The 16,786-nt window shown below is 39.8% G+C and overlaps 1 protein-coding gene across 2 annotated transcripts; it reads right to left on the minus strand.

The window, feature by feature from the left end:
* Positions 1-675: 675 nt before the first annotated feature.
* On the minus strand, positions 676-13,904 carry ggt7 (gamma-glutamyltransferase 7). 2 transcript variants are annotated; one of them, XM_085145442.1, is made up of 17 exons: positions 13,250-13,577; positions 12,743-12,935; positions 12,380-12,630; positions 12,038-12,264; positions 11,703-11,854; positions 11,496-11,613; positions 11,308-11,375; positions 10,736-10,809; positions 10,444-10,637; positions 6,354-6,441; positions 5,831-5,958; positions 5,633-5,721; positions 5,381-5,533; positions 5,155-5,269; positions 4,922-5,059; positions 4,717-4,816; positions 676-2,334 (listed from the first exon to the last, which is right to left on the minus strand). In XM_085145442.1, exons 3-17 carry the CDS (start codon positions 12,594-12,596, stop codon positions 2,162-2,164), a joined length of 2,034 nt encoding a protein of 677 aa, XP_085001568.1. In that variant the 5' UTR covers positions 12,597-12,630; positions 12,743-12,935; positions 13,250-13,577; the 3' UTR covers positions 676-2,161. The 2 variants fall into 2 exon arrangements, with proteins under 2 accessions (XP_085001568.1, XP_085001567.1); XM_085145441.1 differs by lacking the exon at positions 13,250-13,577 and adding an exon at positions 13,614-13,904 and having other exon boundaries at positions 12,380-12,935.
* Positions 13,905-16,786: the final 2,882 nt, after the last annotated feature.

Genomic DNA, 16,786 nt, shown 5'->3' on the forward strand with positions numbered 1-16,786 from the left:
ACTCTTTGCCACTGATTTTCAGTTCAGGTCTTGCATAATTTGACATCCCTCAGCATTTTCTCCCCATTTCCCTTCCTTAATGATTTCTTGATGACATCCTTCCACTAAGATCATTTGTGATCAGGCTTCAGTAGATGTATTAACTGCAGGGATTTTTTTTCTTTTTGTTAAAGGCATGTCTTTCAGATAATCTTTATCTGGTGTAGGTAGTTTTCTCAGCCTGGCACTTCTTCTGTCCTCCACTTATCCAGTTTACTCAAATTTCTTTAGGGACACATTGCATACAGGACCAAGATAACTGAAATTTTCAGCTAATAGCACTTTGGGAATCACCTTGTTAAATGTAAAAATAAAATTTTATGCCAATTAAACTGCTATATTTTGCATTTTTCATAGTCATGTAAAGATACAATTAAAATCATTTGCTAAGGTTTTTGTTGTTTGAATGATTGAGAGGTCCGTGTCAAATGGTTTAACTGACAAAAACAGATTCCTCAGTTAAACAGATAGGAACGAAAATGAGTGGTAACGTCCAGAGAAACACTTTGTCTTCAAAAAGCCTGGAGAGCTACTGCTCAAGACCAATTTGTAAAAATTACAAGAAAATCTGGCGGAAATAGGTGGCTCAAATGCTTTTCTCAGCGTATGAAGACTCAAAAAACAGATAAACAATCATTACTGTTTAGGATGTGTGCAAGCTTTTTATTTGTTGGGTCTGAAAAGTGCCGATTTTTGTTAAAATCAGCAACAAATGCAAACATTAGAAAAACAAACAAACAAAAAACCAGACAGGTGCAACATCAGACTGTGCAAATGTGTGCCTTAAGGCATGGCACTCTACAGTACAGGAAACAAGCATCAACAGTCATATTGCACTGGTGAGGGAGAAAATAAGGTGAAAACCCCAATTTGATTAGTCAGCACTGGCCGTTCTGGACGCAAAGATCAAACCCTTTTTGTGTACAAGTGCAATGCTTTACAAAAGTTGCTGGCTCCTCAAATATTCTAGCTAATATAACAACAAAAGTAGGCAAAAAGTAAACAGAACATCCCTTCCTAAATATGTGCCGAGTGAATGTAATGCTCCAACAGTAGAAATAATGTGTACAGCACAACAAATGTTCATATAAAAATAGTCATTACATTCATTCCATCTCTAAAGAATTTGATCAATCCAAATTTACGAACAAGTGCACCCAGCTCTAGAAAAAAAAGCCTTTACAGGTTCAAAGTGAGAGCAAAATCATGCAACAACTCAAATTTCTTAAATTATGTATTTAAATACGTTCACTCTACTGATATTTAAAACCTTTTAAACGGAATCAAATTCACTTGATGAAGGAAATTGACTGAGATAGGACGGTCTCATCACATTTATGTACAACATATAATGCTAGTCTTAAAAATGGTCCAAAGAGCCACTGATTGTTTGCAACAGTTAAAGCTGCAGCAGCTGTACCAAACAACATCTAATCACAGTTACACACCATATAACGAGCAGGAAAGTAAAAGCTTTAGCCTCTGTGTTTCAGTTCAGGACAGTCTTGTTCATGCGTGACAATACACGGCTTAATCACTTTCACCACTCCACTTGATCTCACGCGCAATCTGGTTTAATGGTGAAATGTAGTGCAAAAGATGAAAAGCAATCCGATGGCTCATATGCACTTTGCACCATGCATGTGTCGTTTAAATGGTGTGGCATCATTTCTTTCATTAATATAAAACCGCTCACTCAGGTCTCAACTAGCTGCTACTCCCAATCATTTCTAACCTTTAAAAATTACTGTTTTCACCACTGACCTCTATTGTGTGTTGGATAATAATTAATGAGCACACCTAACATTTCTTTACCCTGCTCTGCATAATGCAGGCTGCAGACTGATGCCACTAAGGGTAAAGGTACTGAACACACATTTTCAACACTATGTACACCGTGACTGGACGTTATGTGAGGATGTGGCAGAGTGATTGATATGCAAGATGGTGACCAGTTTAGTATTCTTGTGAGCAAAAAAAATTAGTATCAGAGAATCCCTTTCAGAATCTTTTGCTTATCTACTTTTATCTGATCAGCAGCCTCCTTACTCCCTCTTTAGGCATCATACAGAGTAAGTCTTACTATCTTGGCATTATATGTTTGTAAGATTGGACGGATGCACTAAGGCATATTGGACATAGTAAGGGCAGAGGCATCTGCACTACGGGGGTCCTTCACTCCAATGATGAGGTCATTAGTTCTCCGTGTGCCCTCCACCAATGACAAAATATCTCTTTTCTGAACTTTGTGACCTTTAGCTTCCAGCCCCTCCACATCCTCTTCTAAAAACTTGGCTGCAAGAGAGAAAGAGAAAGTGTGAGACAGAAGATGGTACTAACATAATGTTGAGCTAATAAAAACAGTAGCTGTGGGATCACAGTTAGGTTAAACTCTAATTCTACAAGGACCTAGTATATCATGTTTGTAACCATGCACGTGTTTTCTGGCTTTTGACTTATGAACGGATTCAAGGGCAAGATTAAGACAAGTGAGAAGTTAGCAGAGGCTCTGATTGAGCCAATGATCATCACTCTGCTGCTCATATACCAGTCAATAAGCTCTGGTAGGTGAGAGATGGACTATTAATTCAACCAAGATGATAATTCGTGATTCTACATTAGGATCCCTTTGAATTAATACCAATAGATTCAGGCTACCTAGATTAGCTGGTCACATTTTTCTTTTGTACTTTAGTGAACTGATTGGAGCCAAATGCTGTAGATTGGTTAGATCTATCTAGAAGCTTTCAGTTAGTAGTTTGTCCTTCTTGCTATAAAAATGGAGCCAGAGAACAAGAATTAAAGTGTATAAACCAGATAATTTTTTCTGTAACACAGTATTCATCTTCACAATTTTCCCAGGCAATCATAGATATCAAACTGCCAAGCTTCATTCTTTTTTAAGAGCCCGTGCACTAAGTTGCTAGATTACGTGGACAAGTTAACTGTGGGTTCATTATTAGCCTGATCAATGGCTGGCTTCAGTTAGCAGCCATCAGAAGGTGTGTACACTTTGGTCATAACAGTTACCAACAATACTCAGTTAAGCTGTGACATTTAAATGAGGCTTAATTCTTACTAAGTGGCCCAAAGTGTGGCAAGAAAATATCATCCCCATCATTACACCACCAGCAACAGCCTAAACTGTTGAGTTAAGTCAGGCTGGATCCATGCCTTCATGTTGCCAAAGTATGAATCTAAATGCTGCAGCGTAAATCAAGACCCATCAGAGCAGGCAATGCTTTTCTTCTGTAGTCCAATATCGGTTAGTCTATGTATAACTAATGAAGTGGCTACTGATTCTATATTATTATTATTCATAAACAAAATTCTCATGGGATTTCCACATATGACCTTAAGATTTAGGGGGTGGGTGTGGCTCAGGTCGTCCACTGATTGGAAGGTTGGTGGTTTGATCATCGGCCAAGCTGCTCTCGATGGATCAGTCTGAGTGTGAGGGTTTGTGCGAATGCAAGACATAGTGCTTTAAGGTATAGAATGGAAGCGCTGTGTGAATGTGTGTGTGACTGAAAGAATTAGGCTTGAAGTAAAAACCACTTTGGGTGCTCAGTCAGAGAAGTGCTATATAAGTACCACTCCAGTCCATTTATGCTACATCCTACTAAAACTACAGAAGACTGATCTTTTAATCAAGACACTTCGCTGTTCCATGGAAACACTAAACCTCAGCATCTGCTTCCCATTACAGCAGAAGTACCTGCTGCTTTTCCTGCTCCTCCTCTACTTTGCATAGTGTACACAGAAAACACAACCTAAAGACAACGTAAGCAGAGGTGTATGGCGTTATTTTTGTGCCACTATTCTGAGCACACGTAAAAAAAGTTTGCAGGTGCAAGTGTTGTATTTTGAAGAGAAATTTATTTTGAGTGAAGAAAAGCTGAATTTGAGTGAACAAAATTCTTTGCTGCGTGCAAAAAATGTATTTCAGTGTTTGCTATTATCCACACACACACACACACACAATAGCAGCCCCTCTCGCTCAGTTTTTGCATTTGCGCTCGCTCGCAATGTGTTGCTCGCGCTCTCAACATTTCTGCCTGTGCGCGTTCAACTCTTTCTGTACACCGTTATATTTGTGCCACAAAACCAGCCAATCACAGACTTGGATGCAAAAAAATCTGATTGGCTGTTCTGGTCTCCAAATGACGAAATGCGATATCCCAGAATCAATTTCGTCCAAAACTCAAACGAGGCAGTGGTGGAGGAACACAGAGTGGCGGAGTTTGAAATATTACTCTTTCTGGGTCACAAAATAAACTTTTAAGATATTTTCATGCGAGAATGGTGCTGTGTAAACTTCAAATACCTGCTCGATTTATCAAGACATCACATATTTGCATAAGTGCTTTTGTGTGTGTGTATGGATAATAGCAAACACGGAAATAAATTTCTTGCACACAGCAATTAATTTTGTTCACTCAAATTCAGCTTTTCTTTGCTCAAAATAAATTTCTCCTCATAATACAACACTAGCACCTGCAAACTTTTTTTTACGTGTGCTCAGAATAGTGCCACAAAAATAACGCCATAGAGGTGCAAGGGTACTACAGGACTCTCTGCATGGTGTATACTGCATGTCATAGCAGTAATGGTCAGCCAACACTGTTATGCTTGGATCAAACCTGATAAAAGAGGTTATCAGTAAGAAAAACTCACAGTCCACTAGGAGGGTGTTGGGCTGCAGCTGTGGGTGGAGTCTTCCATATGCTAAACTGTCACTCATGTTTTTACGTGAAGATAAAACATTCATCAGCACCTACGAAGGATCAGAATAACATCAAAGTAAACTTCTGTCAGTGTGTATTTCCACATTTATAAGAATAACTATGAATGTTACAAATTCCTCCAGTAATTAAGCAACCTGTGTTATGCCGCTGAGAGCCTTCTGTCCATTGGATGATCCAACAGCTACATATGTGCCACATAACCCCACGGCCGGCCTCACTGCTGTGGGCATCAAGAAGGACATGGGTCTTTTCCCAGGGTGGAGGTTGTTATGCTACAGCCAACCAAAAGAAAACAAAATCCATAAGAAATGCTGCAAATGTGTTAAGAACAAATCTGTTAACACTGAAACAAAAAAGTCACAGTTACTGGGTTAGGTGATGAGCTCTGTGTTTTATTAGACCATGAGAAGTCCAGAATCTGGCTATTCAAAAGGATTCCTGAAGGAGTCACTATCCCACTGCCAAAGGGCTTGTTTAGCGAGCTAAAACAAGCAGAAGTGAGGAAAAAAAGTCTTAACTTGCATTATTCATAAACTCTTAAACATCTTTGGGATTGTTTAAATCCCCTACAGTCCTTTTAAAGGGTTGCATACCTCATTACAGACACAATGAGGTCGTCTGGGCCCATGACCATGACCTGGGCCGCTGCTGCACCATCCTCCAAGGTAAAGGTTGTTGTGTAATGCTGGACAGGGAATGCCTGAGAGTCACTGATCATCTCGCGAAGTTGGGAAGCCTGTGATTTACTTGAAGGTTGCAAAAGAAAGGGCAGGGTTCAAATAAAATATCTTACTTAATTAGGCTGTATTTATACAATATGAAAGGCAGTGGGAGCCGATATCTACCTCAGCATCTTATCAACAATCTCTGGAACGGTGGAGTCATACATGGGATCTCCCAGCTTACTAGCCAGGCCCAGAGATATTTTCACAGCCTGGAAGATTAATGCATAATTAACATGTTTTTTTTAAAATCCTGTCAATTAATTTACTTTACACACATTTAATAGGCTTTGTAAGTTGTGCTAAACTGTTTTGCATTACCTCTGCAATCCAGTGGTAGGTAGTGGTCCTCGGCATCTGGCTGGTGATGTTGTACCCTTCAAGGATGTTGAGTGCAGTGATCAAAGCAACGCCTGCATGTGGGGCTGGGGCTGCCATCACGTGGTGTCCTTCAGAAACACCAACAGATCATTAGACAGAATAGATATACAGTACATCGGAAATGTGTTTGCCAAGGGCACCAACTCTCACTTCTGCCATGGACTTCTTCGCTCTCTACACCTGATCTGATCAAAATTTTATCTAGCTGCAAAACAGAGCCTGAAGCCCGGAGGCGGTGCAGTTCATTTACAGATCGGTTAAATAACAATATGCTGAAAGGCTGTTACGGTTTTCTGTCTGATGATACCAAAAACATGTTGCCCAAGCTGGCTTTAACCCTTTGACCTTGTCAACTGCAAATGTAACTGGCTGTTACTAAATAAATACTGGAAGGACAAGCTGTGTTCACAGAACTGCTTCAGATCAGTGCTGTGTTCTTGAAAATAGCTGAACTGGTATTTACCCTGATAGGTGATTTCTGCTGGCTTCTGTATGATTGAGCTGTAGTTTCGAATGTCATCCTCTGTGAGCACTCCGCCTCTCGCTTTTACCTTAAAAAAAAGAAGGATAAACTGAAATTTAGAGGAGAGTATTCTTTATCCTGTGTGTTAATGTTACTAACTGGACATTTTAAGAGTCAGGAACATTTCATTTACCTTACTCTTATGCTTATTTAGTAGGGCTGTGCGATATGAAGAAATATGACGAAATTAAAACATCTATCGTTTGAAATCATACGCTATCATTGTCTCATGGTGTCGCAAAATACACTGTTTACAATATTTTTTCAGCACAGAGAATACCAGCATAGCCCGTGAAGATGAGGCAGAACCAGGTAGCTCCAAACAGAAAGACCAGTCAAAACAAATCGAGGATGTTATTCCTAAACAAGAGGCTACCTCTGTAGCATGGACATGGTTTGGTTATGAAAAGTCTGACACGGACCAGAAAACTATGCAAATTATGCCACAAACCGGTCCCAACATGGACTCAAACACGACAAACCTCGTCAACCACCTATGCAAGAATCACATGAAAGAGAGTGGAGAGAGTTTACGGATGAGAAGCAAAAAAGAGGCATCAGGTGCTCAAAATAAACCCTAGACTCAAACGTTAGAATAGGCTTTCCTCTGCAGCACGCCATGTAATAAATACTCACAAAGAAAATGGTGTCTGTTACAACTTATGTCTAAAACTATATCACTTCATGCATCGGTCAAAACACTCGACTCCAGGTACATGACGCCCAGCTGAAAACACTTCACATAAGTCGATTTGCCCGAGATTCACAGAATTTACAGAAAAAGCACTATTTTCATACATATACAGTGGGGCAAAAAAGTATTTAGTCAGCCACTGATTGTGCAAGTTCCCCCACTTAAAATGATGACAGAGGTCAGTAATTTGCACCAGAGGTACACTTCAACTGTGAGAGACAGAATGTGAAAAAAAAATCCATGAATTCACATGGTAGGATTTGTAAAGAATTTATTCGTAAATCAGGGTGGAAAATAAGTATTTGGTCAATAACAAAAATACAACTCAATACTTTGTAACATAACCTTTGTTGGCAATAACAGAGGTCAAACGTTTACTATAGGTCTTTACCAGGTTTGCACACACAGTAGCTGGTATTTTGGCCCATTCCTCCATGCAGATCTTCTCAAGAGCAGTGATGTTTTGGGACTGTCACCGAGCAACACGGACTTTCAACTCCCGCCACAGATTTTCTATGGGGTTGAGGTCTGGAGACTGGCTAGGCCACTCCAGGACTTTCAAATGCTTCTTACGGAGCCACTCCTTTGTTGCCCGGGCGGTGTGTTTTGGATCATTGTCATGTTGGAAGACCCAGCCTCGTTTCATCTTCAAAGTTCTCACTGATGGAAGGAGGTTTTGGCTCAAAATCTCACGATACTTGGCCCCATTCATTCTGTCCTTAACACGGATCAGTCGTCCTGTCCCCTTGGCAGAAAAACAGCCCCATAGCATGATGTTTCCACCCCCATGCTTCACAGTAGGTATGGTGTTCTTGGGATGCAACTCAGTATTCTTCTTCCTCCAAACACGACGAGTTGAGTTTATACCAAAAAGTTCTACTTTGGTTTCATCTGACCACATGACATTCTCCCAATCCTCTGCTGTATCATCCATGTGCTCTCTGGCAAACTTCAGACGGGCCTGGACATGCACTGGCTTCAGCAGTGGAACACATCTGGCACTGCGGGATTTGATTCCCTGCCGTTGTAGTGTGTTACTGATGGTGACCTTTGTTACTTTGGTCCCAGCTCTCTGCAGGTCATTCACCAGGTCCCCCCGTGTGGTTCTGGGATCTTTGCTCACCGTTCTCATGATCATTTTGACCCCACGGGATGAGATCTTGCGTGGAGCCCCAGATCGAGGGAGATTATCAGTGGTCTTGTATGTCTTCCATTTTCTGATGATTGCTCCCACAGTTGATTTTTTCACACCAAGCTGCTTGCCTATTGTAGATTCACTCTTCCCAGTCTGGTGCAGGTCTACAATTCTTTTCCTGGTGTCCTTCGAAAGCTCTTTGGTCTTGGCCATGGCGGAGTTTGGAGTCTGACTGGTTGAGGCTGTGGACAGGTGTCTTTTATACAGATGATGAGGTCAAACAGGTGCCATTCATACAGGTAACGAGTGGGGGACAGAAAAGCTTCTTACAGAAGACGTTACAGGTCTGTGAGAGCCAGGGATTTTCCTTGTTTGAGGTGACCAAATACTTATTTTCCACCCTGATTTACGAATAAATTCTTTACAAATCCTACCATGTGAATTCATGGATTTTTTTTTCACATTCTGTCTCTCACAGTTGAAGTGTACCTCTGGTGCAAATTACTGACCTCTGTCATCATTTTAAGTGGGGGAACTTGCACAATCGGTGGCTGACTAAATACTTTTTTGCCCCACTGTATATATATATCGTTATTGGGATGAGAAATGTCTTATATTTGGTCATATCGCACAGCCTTATTATTTAGAATCTCAGGATTAATTTAAGATTGTGTAATTTATGATTTTGTTTACAGAAAAAAGTAAAAACAAACAAACAAACATTTAAAGACTGAACATAGACTGAACAACATCTGGTATAACCTGCTGTGATGCCTGCTACCCCACATGTTAAAAAAACAAACAAAACAAAAAAACCCAACAACTTTCAACAAATTTCATTGCAATGAATTATTTTATTAAGCTAGTGCTGCTTAAATCTACACCAGTCACTGTCACAATAATTGCATGTAATGAGCTTGGTTATTACATTCTGTCACAACATTTTCTGTTGTGAGATCTGTAATTTTTAGCCCAGTCTCAGAGCAAAATGCGAAACAATCACAAAAAAGCAATTTCTGTCATCATCCATCTTCGTTGACATGAATCATGACATCACTTATTGTCCAGACAAAGTGGGGATGGGTCACCTTGGCAACCAAGAAATCTCCGCTGTAAAAGAAGTAGCAACTGTTGCATCTTTTTTTTTTTTTTTTTACTTAATCCGCTAGTTTTTAATCCCCAGCTCTAAACAAGTTCTTTAAAATGCCTAATCCAATTCATGTTGATTTTGTGTAGATTTACACACACAAAAAAGTACTCTTTTACACAATGTTCATTATTTTACTGAAATGTAATGCAGTATTTTACTCACACAGTTACTCACCGGCGAAAGTAATTTGTTACACTACTTGTTGCATTGCTTTCTAGTTATTATTAATGAGGACACACCTATTACTAACTACTGCAGATGCTTGCAAAGAGCAAATGCTGTGGTTTGCATTTTGCTCTTCTCAGAAAAAAACATGCAGTAAAGATAAAAGTCATCTCAACATCTCCACTCCTCAAAGAGTGGAGACCGCTCCATCATTTCCCTTCTGACAAACTGAAATCAGCTGATTGCAGCGCAAGTGTACAGGAAGAAAAAGGCAAATATTTTTTGTAATTACTTACAGTTATTAGCGCAGCAATACCTGTAAGTAATTACTGGACTAACTCTACAAATAACTGTAATGTTATTACTGAATTTAGTATCGTAACCTAGACCTTTACTGAAAACGGTTACACCCAACAGTGATGGACACATTTCATAACATATGAGACAAGACTAATGAAAAATTATGTTAATGGGCCTAAAAATAATAGAAATTATTGCCCAGGAACAGGAAGAAGTAGATTAGAGGTCATGGCTATCTCATGAACTGCTATGAATATTGAATACTGCACTAAATATTTTTGTATTTATGTAAGCTTTTTCTTATATGTTTTAATTTTGTAGACATGAAAGTACTTCCACAAAGAAGCAATACTTCTAGTTTATAAAATGTGTTTATTTTAATCTGAAGGTAGGTAGTCGAGAGTCACAGTGAAGTTGAATTTCTCTGAAGCCTTATTTCCCCGAGTCGTACAGGGAACAAGAGGGCAAGTATAACAGTGACTTAGCATAGGAGAGGGAAAACGACTTGCCACTGAGACTATGCAGGATTCATGACCACTTATATAATCACATCTGTAGCTTGGTGAAAAAAAATGTTTATCCTTACTGCAGATGCCATTTTCTGAGCCACATTTCCACTATAGAACTCTGATATCCCTTTAACAGCGACAGCATCGAGAACAGCTGCTAAATCGAGGCGTCTGGTGAACTGTCCGGTGAGGGGAACCTGGTCTTTGGGTAGGAATAAATCCCGAAATGCAGCCGACATGTTTTGGCTCTTAACTTTTGCCAAAGCTTCAGCTGTGGAGAGAACAAAAGAGAGGCAGATGAGATTTTAAAAAAAAACCCCCACTGATTTCACACCAAGCAATTTGTTCTATATATTACCCTATACTTACCAAAGTCATGAGTAACATTAAATCCATTTCTGGCCACATCTGCTGCCATGGCAACGACATCTTTCCAGGGGATCCTGTTGAAATCAAAGGTCATACAAGTCTGCCTTCTTTTACAAATATGATATATTTCATACAGACACTCCTCATTTTCAGAGTATATTTTACCAAATTGAGAAGCCACATTTTCTCCCTAAACGGATCAAGCAGGTTAGCTCTTAACAGCCAAGGCCTCTGGATCAGGATAATTACACAGCATTAGAGTAACTGCGGCTTAACAATCTGACAAAAATAAGCTACTGGCTTTTCTTTAAACACAGCTGGTGTACATTCATAATGAGTCACTGCTTAAGTTCTGAACAATGAGAGAAGCACAGTCATTGTCAACAGCTCAAAATATCAGCTTTTGCTATTCTTGCCTTGAAAGAACAATGAAAGAAAATGATTTGTTTCATTGAGGAGCGTCACAAACAAAGTGAATTAAACAATAACCAAGAAGAAAGGAATGCAGATAATCCAGAAAGCCGCAACTATTTATGGCATAAGAAGAAAGGACTGCATGATATGCTGTTTACCTGCCATAGAGCTGGTGTGCCTGATGCAGCCCACTGAGCATGCCAGGAACTCCTACCAGCAAGCCATTCTGAAATGCCAATGCAAAGTAAACAGTGCATAAATAATCAAAAGAGTGACAAGGCTGACTTCAACTCTCTGAGCAACCCCATATAGGTATAATAAGGAGTCCTCCAGAGTAATTCCTTACATTATCTTGAAGGTCTGTCAGCAGCATCTTCTCATCGATTGCCGATGGTGCTGTCTCTCTGAAGTCAATGACCCTTGTCTCATTCTTACGGATGTCGTGCACCAACATAACGCCTCCGCTGATCATCAAAAGAGCAAAAAGTGGTCTTCAAATTCATACTTAATGGTGGTTCTGCTTAGCAGAGATTGATCTGTTCCTATAACTCACCCTCCAATACCAGACGTGTGAGGGTGCACAATTCCCAAACAGAGAGCAGCGGTGATGGCGGCGTCAACACTGGAGCCCTGCTTTTCAAGAACGTCAAAGCCCAGAGATGTACACTGAGCCACATCTGTCACCACTGCTCCTTGGTTAAAGACCTTGCAGTAGACAAAGCAGAAAGGGAGAGAGGCAGTTAAAAAACATTCAGAATGACAGAGGCTTGCATTTAAGGAGGCTAAGAAGCATGTGGAGTCACCCATAGTCCTATAATAACCCATACTTATTTGATTTGAAGCAACAGCATTGCAACACGACTACAGAAAAACGACATGCAACCCTACCTGTGGGTCTCCAAAGTAGATCTGCATGATGAGAGCCACAGTGACTCCTGTAGCAAAGGTGAGACAGGCCGTGATGATGACTGTCAAGCCATCTCGCTGGCAGGCACATTCTTCTGTAAAAGGGTCTCTGTTGGTCTCCTGCAGCGACACAGTATCATGGCTAGCTAGGTCTGAAGCCGAGGAGGGGAGACGCTGGAGGCGAGCCGACTTCAGAAACATATCTGGGTCTGAGACACAGCACCACCATACCAAACGCTATTAGTCTCAAATCACAAAAAAAGCTCCCTTGTAACCATGACTGTGTGTGAGATAAACGATTTTCTTTGATAACTTCTGTCTGACCTGTATCTTGCTCACTCAGGACGTTGTCATCATCCTTGCGGGATTTCAGGGTATTTTCCCCAGACACGTCATCTTCTGGCAACCTGGGGAAGCTGGTGATGCTCATGTAGTCCACTGGAGAGTAAGCGCTCCCCAAGGTTGTCTCTGGATTGGCATCTTTATCCACCACGCTTCCACTCGGGTATCCGGAAATGATTTCCGGAGCAGCGTTGTGCATGACTTCTACGTACTGTATCTTTATCTTTGAGGACCTAATGCAGGATATCCATATTCACTGTCCCACTTGTTCCTTGTCTGGGATAGTAAGCCACACACATGCTACTATTATCCACACTAAAACACAAATAAATCACTAAAATATACCTTTATGGACCGCTAGTGTTGCTGTGGCGCTGGAGAATGACCTCAGCTTTATCTTTAATGTCCCAATAAATCACAGTTTTCCTACCGTGATCTGTAAATCTCTAGTGTGACATTGGTACCCTTACAAAAAGATCACAGCAGTCTCATTTGTTCTCCGGATGTGTAGCTCCAGTGATGGTGCATTTTCTACAACCTGCAAAGACGAAAAACCACGCAGAATAACTAGTTTTTGAGGATGAATTTCCTTAAAGACGCACATGTTCATAACCATGCTTATTATGTATCTAAACCTTTGCGAAATATGGCTTAATCTAAATATTTTCATGCTTGCCTATAACACACACAGACACATAAACTATTACTATTGCAGAATAACAGCGTTATTGCCGGTTAAACACGGACCTCCCTCCCTCCGCGGCGCCTCCACCACCGCGATGCCACAAGCTAGCACATCTCCTTTTTTAAATTCAGCTACAAAGCGCTCGGAGCTCGGCTAACGTCACTTACCGTCGTTGTAAGGTACCCCCAATCAAATAATACCAGTGATACTAAAATAAAAAGTCGTTCCCGACTGGGTTATTTTGGATTTTTAAAAGCAGCAGGTGAGCTGAGGTGAACGCAGCTCCGTCGCCAAAGCTGAATCACCACCGCGCAGCTCTGGGAAGCTAGCTTCGTGTTACAGCCCACACCAAAGCCCCACAGCTCAGGATAACCGACTGGACTTGTTCGGGTTGAGGGTGTTTTAAATAATCAAGTGAGTGCGAACTAATAACCGAGGGAAGCTCGGAATAATTTAAATATATTACACTGTAAATAAACACCATTAAACCACGCCTATCCTCGACAGTCCCCCTACCAATATTAAACTTACTTAGATAGCGTTGGGGCCTCGAACAGCCTCACAGCTGAAGACCATTAATCCCAGTTCTGTTTTCACAAGGGTCGACCATAGCACACCGTCCACCTCCACCTTGTGTGTTTGTGAGCTGGACAAACAGGTCACAGCAGGTGCACAAAAACCTGTTCTACTTACAAAACTTCGGTCCCTCCCATAAAGCCTTATTCTATTCTTGTTCTTCCACCTGTGAAATAGGAGGCAAGAGACATGAAATTACTTCAGTGATAGAGTTGCAATAGTGGCCTGCTTATGTCATCTCTTAATGGGAAATTCCTCTATTTATTTATTTCAAAGCAAAGCGTCTGGGGTTAGATTGACTGTGATGCAGGGGGGCATCTTATGCTTCATATTAAACAACAACAATAAGCCTGATTAAAAGAAAGGTAGTCCAATTAATGGCTAAAATAATCCATATTTAATACATATGTTAAAACAAAGACACTAAGGATATGAATCAGTGTTGAAATTGTGTAAAAAAAAAAAAAACATTTATAACGCAGTTTATGGATGAGGTATGTGTTATATGTTTATATTTTTGTACTGTGCATTACAAAAATTGATATTTGCATATAATGATATATTTTAAAAAGCAATACTTTTGCATAAGTGTAGTTAAATAATTATAGATCAATGTGTAAAGATCTATGTATCAACATAGCATGAATCAGTGTGTTAAATGGGCATATTTAAAAGTGGTACTGTTATTAACTGAAACCAGTATAGAAGATGAGCTAGACAGGGGTATGAATTAAAAAGCATTTGCTTCCTCCTACTTCTTTTGAACTGGAAATGGTCAACATTTTCTTTTTCATATGAATATGATGCTTTCAGTTATTTTTTTTATATGTATGAACATTTGTTACTTATATGTTTGAAATAAAGTTTTGGTTGACTGATTGAAGAACCAAAGTTTTACTGTGGTAGATCAGTAGGTATATACCAAATCCAATAGTGGTAGAGGCAAAGGGGTAAAGAACTTACCTTGAAAAATCTCACAGATTTCAGAAACAAGGTGCAGAGGAAAACAAACAAAACCAAATAAATTACATGTAGATTTCACCAAGCATGTAAGCTGCACGCCAAGAGATTATGGAGGTCAGGTCGCTTCTTCAGTTTATTCCTCTTAGTCTGTGTGTTTTTGCATCATTTCCTGATGATAAATGAATCCCATGAGCACAAATGAAATGGGATTTTTTGTAGCTGCTACTCTGGGACTACCATTGCTGATAAAGTGTTGCATTGAAACCTGATTTTAAAAAAAAAAAAAAAACTGTGTCAAATGCAAAGCACTCACTATACCATCACACCTCTAGCTTTAAGCTTCACAACAGAGAATCCATATGCATGTACAATCTGTGCACATTCTCTGTGCCCAGCAAACACATACATTTGAAGTTGTCCTGACCTAAGTTTCCACTAACTTAAGTCCCCTTTCTCGAGTTACATTTTATCTATGTTCACTCGTCTCATTCAGCCTTGTAGTTTCTAGTCTGAAGATCTGGTTCATGCAGCTTCCTGCTGAGATATGTATCTGTGAATGGAGGAATGATATATTACAAATTACCACATAGTTTAATTTCTGTTCTCTATATCGAAGCATAATGTCGTGTTTTATTTGCATTATGTGAACCCTGAGCTTTGCAATTTTGTGTTTCCCTATACTTCAAAAAACATTAGTTTGACTTAGACTTTTTTAACTGTCAGTCCCCAGTGTCTAATCCTAATACATCCTCTGTAGCAGTGACTAATCTTACTTTCTTGCACTTAAAGACATTTTTAAAGTTCCTGAAAACTTCTTGCACCGACTAAAGGGCTGGACTGTGGAGAAGTAGTAACTAACTTGATAAGAATCTTGTTAGAACGATTTAAACAGGAAAAAGTAAACAAAGAAGTGTTTGCAAATGTTATCATGGTGACCTTTATGTCTCTACACTCTAACTTGGATCCTCTTTTGTTGTTAATGATTAAAAATATTTGGAGGAAGCTTTGTGGGGCAGGCTCTAACTTGCCATATCATAGAGCTGAGTAATAGCGGAGAACTGTAAAGTCAACAGATGTATGAGTAAAGGCACACACATTAAGAGAAATGCGCTCCATACATATCATAAACGGTGAATGACCGCGAGAAACAAACCGGAAGTACTCCTGGCCGCTAGGGGGGGAGTAATGGGCGCGATGTTGACTGGCAGCTAGTGATGGGATTTCCGGCTCTTTTTAGAGACCCGGCTCTTTCGGCTCGGCTCACTAAAAAGAGCCGGCTCTTTCGGCTCCGAACCGGCTCTTCAGGTTGTTTTGTTGCTTTCATTAATTTATTATTAACAATAATATAAAATTATGCACAAAGGGAATTACTAATGTAAAAAAAGTGGTTTTATTTATATATGTTTATATATGGCCCCTAGAGACAAAGCACGTACAAACTCTAAAGCTTATACAAACTCCAAAAAGCACGTACAAACTCCAAAACACATTTCTAGCATTAACTGAACTTCCAAAACAGAGCTACCTAGATCACTTAAATTACACAATTGAAAGCATGTGTGTATTGTTTGTGTATTTATAGACAAGCACTCATATTTATTCAAATAATTTAAAAAAAAAATCATTTACCTGTTACTACCACACACCAAATCCGGTTGTTGATACTTCCTGGCTTGTGTAGCCACTAGGTAACAAAAACTCAACACTGCGCCCAGCATCCTGGTGCACTTCTGTTGTCTTTTGTACGTGATTTTGAGTTTGTACGTGCTTCGGGGTTTGTAAGTGTGTCTGAGGTTTTTTTTACGCGTTTTGGAGTTTTTACGCGTTTTGGAGTTTGTACATGCTTAGGAGTTTTTACGTGTTTTGGAGTTTGTACGTGCTTCGGGGTTTGTAAGTGTGTCTGAGGTTTTTTTACGCGTTTTGGAGTTTTTACGCGTTTTGGAGTTTGTACATGCTTAGGAGTTTGTACGTGTTTTGGAGTTTGTACGTGCTTTGTCTCTAAGGGCCACCATAAATATACTTTATTTATTCACTCCACATAAAATGTAATAAATAAATCATATAATACAAAAACCAACTATTCACATTTCAACTTTTAACTATTTAAATTTTCAGCTTTTTCCTTTTAAACAAATTTAACATGAAACAACACAAAACACTGCAAA

Source organism: Neolamprologus multifasciatus, chromosome 20 (assembly GCF_963576455.1).
Source record: "Neolamprologus multifasciatus chromosome 20, fNeoMul1.2, whole genome shotgun sequence".
Classification (NCBI taxonomy): Eukaryota; Metazoa; Chordata; class Actinopteri; order Cichliformes; family Cichlidae; genus Neolamprologus; species Neolamprologus multifasciatus.